The 2,500-nt window shown below is 35.7% G+C and overlaps 1 protein-coding gene and 1 long non-coding RNA gene across 13 annotated transcripts in view; one reads left to right on the top strand and one right to left on the bottom strand.

The window, feature by feature from the left end:
- LOC108191741 (uncharacterized) overlaps window positions 1–2,500 on the bottom strand; it is a 197,626-nt gene that overhangs the window by 42,243 nt on the left and 152,883 nt on the right. The gene's annotated exons all lie outside the window — the stretch shown is intronic.
- Window positions 1–2,500, top strand: part of tekt3 (tektin 3) — a 16,701-nt gene that overhangs the window by 9,068 nt on the left and 5,133 nt on the right. The window contains exon 6 of one of the 2 annotated variants that reach the window (XR_015504377.1): window positions 1,063–1,830. Coding sequence is in view for 1 of the 2 variants with exons in the window: in XM_087276797.1 (XP_087132923.1) it covers window positions 2,261–2,483 (223 nt within the window). In the remaining variant the exon portion in view is untranslated. Of the gene's footprint in view, window positions 1–1,062; window positions 1,831–2,260; window positions 2,484–2,500 lie in introns of those variants that run through there. The other variant, XM_087276797.1, reaches the window with a different exon arrangement.

Below are 2,500 nucleotides of genomic sequence, written 5' to 3'. Positions count from 1 at the left end.
ATGGTAGTAACGTACTGAACACGGAGACTGGACAGCCTAATTTAACCCAGTGCGTGAAGTTGTTTACGTGCATCTCAGAGCTGGTGCAAATACAACAAACACAAGCATTTAAGTGTCTTAAGTTGTGTATTTTTCTTTTGTTAATACCTTTCGTTTAATGTGCTTTGGTCAACAAGTAGTGACACTACTAGCTTAACTACTTTTCTTAGTAGCATGGCAGTAGCGTTCAGTAGCAAAGCTATTTTATTATTCAAGTAGAGCAGTAGCATTCACACAAGCTACACTTACCAATCGCGGATCAATAAGTGATGGCACCGACATTCACAGAGCTGTGAGACTGGTGTCTAGCCGATGAAAGTAAATACATATGATGGCAAGAATGGCGATTTCTTCCTCTTCCTGTTTCACGGTGTTCCAAAATATTACCCTTTTCTATAAATTACTATAGTATTTTAAATATGTAACACCTGGTTTTATTGGATTTTTTTTGTTTTAGCTGTTAAATACTATAATGTGTGTCCTTTTAGTACAGCTTATTATTTACAGTAAATAACTGAACTGAACTGTTATGCCTCATATGTTTTATTGACAGTTGTATTGATCACTAAGATATGATTGACTTGGATTTAAGATGCTTCAATTTAAAAATGAAAACTGTAAAAATAGCTTTGATATAGCTAAGCTATTTTTGCCATGTAGCTTTTGGCTTAGCTTGCTACATATTCCAGGGGGTAGCTTCTAGTTAATCTACATTTTAAGTAGAGTTGCTAATAGCTTAGCTCACCAATTTTTTTAAGTAGCTTGCCACACACTGCATGTCTGTTTGGATTATGTGACATATTCAAGTCGATCAATTCAATCTCTCAACATGTGTAAAGGATGTAAAACCTGCCATGTGAATAACCATGCTGATCTTAGTTTGGTTTGAACACGAGAAGAAGTGAGCAGCTGTAGTGAAAAGTGAATGTACCCAGCCCATTAGGTCACCACCGGACCTGGTTGAAACCATAATTAAAACACAGACAGGCAGTCAGGCAGAGTAATACAGAGAGTGGACCAAAGTGCTTCAAATGATCGGTAATTAAAAAGAAAAAAGCAATAGTTTTTTTTTTTATTATTAGACTCACATCTGATGCTTGTATTAGCACCAGCTCCTTGTCCACAACGTCACACATTGGGTTAAATTAGGTTTTACAGTCTATGTGTTCAGTGCTTTACTTCCACTGTATCTGTTTGGCTGAGGAAATGAAACCAAGCCTGTAACATCAGACACAGCGATATTCCAAGATGGCAGCACCATAGGTCTAAAAGCTATAGTAAAACATGCCCTTTTCTGCTAAATTATTACATTAATCAAGTTTGTTTTATATATACTAAAGCGGAATCCAATGCACAAAATAATGTTAACCTGACAGAGTGCTTAATTTCCCCTTTAATACCTGTTTGTCATCCATGAATCTATTTACCGTTATCTCAGTCATTAGAAGACATTGGCTAGCAATGTTAAAAATAAACGTTTAAACATTCCGGTTTTACTCCAAACATGTTTTAATAACAAGGGTTTGTACAAAACCAAAACAATCTCATGGCAATTCTTAATGTTTTGATTCAGTCGCTAATTTAAATGAAATTGTGCTAGCCCACAAAAAATATTTTATGTTTTATGAATTGCAAATCAATGAATTTGAATGAATTAGCCACAATTTCACCAATAATGTAAAATAATTGCATTTTTTTCATGAGGTCAGGCTGACATAGCACAATTTTGGTAAACAACAGTGACAGAGATTTGGATATTGTTTTAAAAATCTGTTAGAGTATGTACATTTGAAAAAGAAAAAAAACAAAGCGCCTGAAATAAGCTGCAGTCACACTAGAGTTTTAGCTTGCAAAATTTTGTATGGCGGCAGGGGCAGGATAATAAAAGATAATTAGACATCGATAAAGCTTACAATTGCTCCACATTTGTCATTTCTGTACAGAGAAGTCATGTTTTAATCTTCTATTGGTCTCATGCAATCACGTGATATGATTTTGGAGGTCATGGTTCAGTTGGAATGCCACAAGAAATGAAACTTGTCACACAAGCTTGCTTTATCAGTCTGCTGTATTCACGTGCACATGATTGGAAGTATATGAGCACGGTTTTAATCATACAATTTAAATCAGTTTTGTTTTAAGGACTGTTGTTAGGTTCATTTTTAGAATCTAAATAATTCAATAATGTTCAAATGATATCATTTTGTGTCTCTCTCAACAGTATTAGTCTTCCAGACTCCTGGTCAAAGTTCACGGATGACAACATCCTTCATTCTCAGAGTGAACGTGCTGCTTCGCACAAACTCCGCGATGAGATTGAGATTTTGCTAAATGCCACATCAAATGAGATGTGGAATCAGTTTAACAGTGTAAACGTGTCCTTTACCAATCGCATCTCTGAGACGGCAGACACCAAGAACAATCTGCAGACTCACCTGGCTAAGGTAAACACACAATGTTG

This window comes from Danio rerio, chromosome 12 (genome assembly GCF_052040795.2).
Source record: "Danio rerio strain M-AB ecotype USA chromosome 12, GRCz13ab, whole genome shotgun sequence".
In the NCBI taxonomy this organism is placed as follows: domain Eukaryota; kingdom Metazoa; phylum Chordata; class Actinopteri; order Cypriniformes; family Danionidae; genus Danio; species Danio rerio.
Note: the sequence above shows the minus strand (reverse complement) of the source record. Positions and strands in the feature narration are given on the sequence as shown.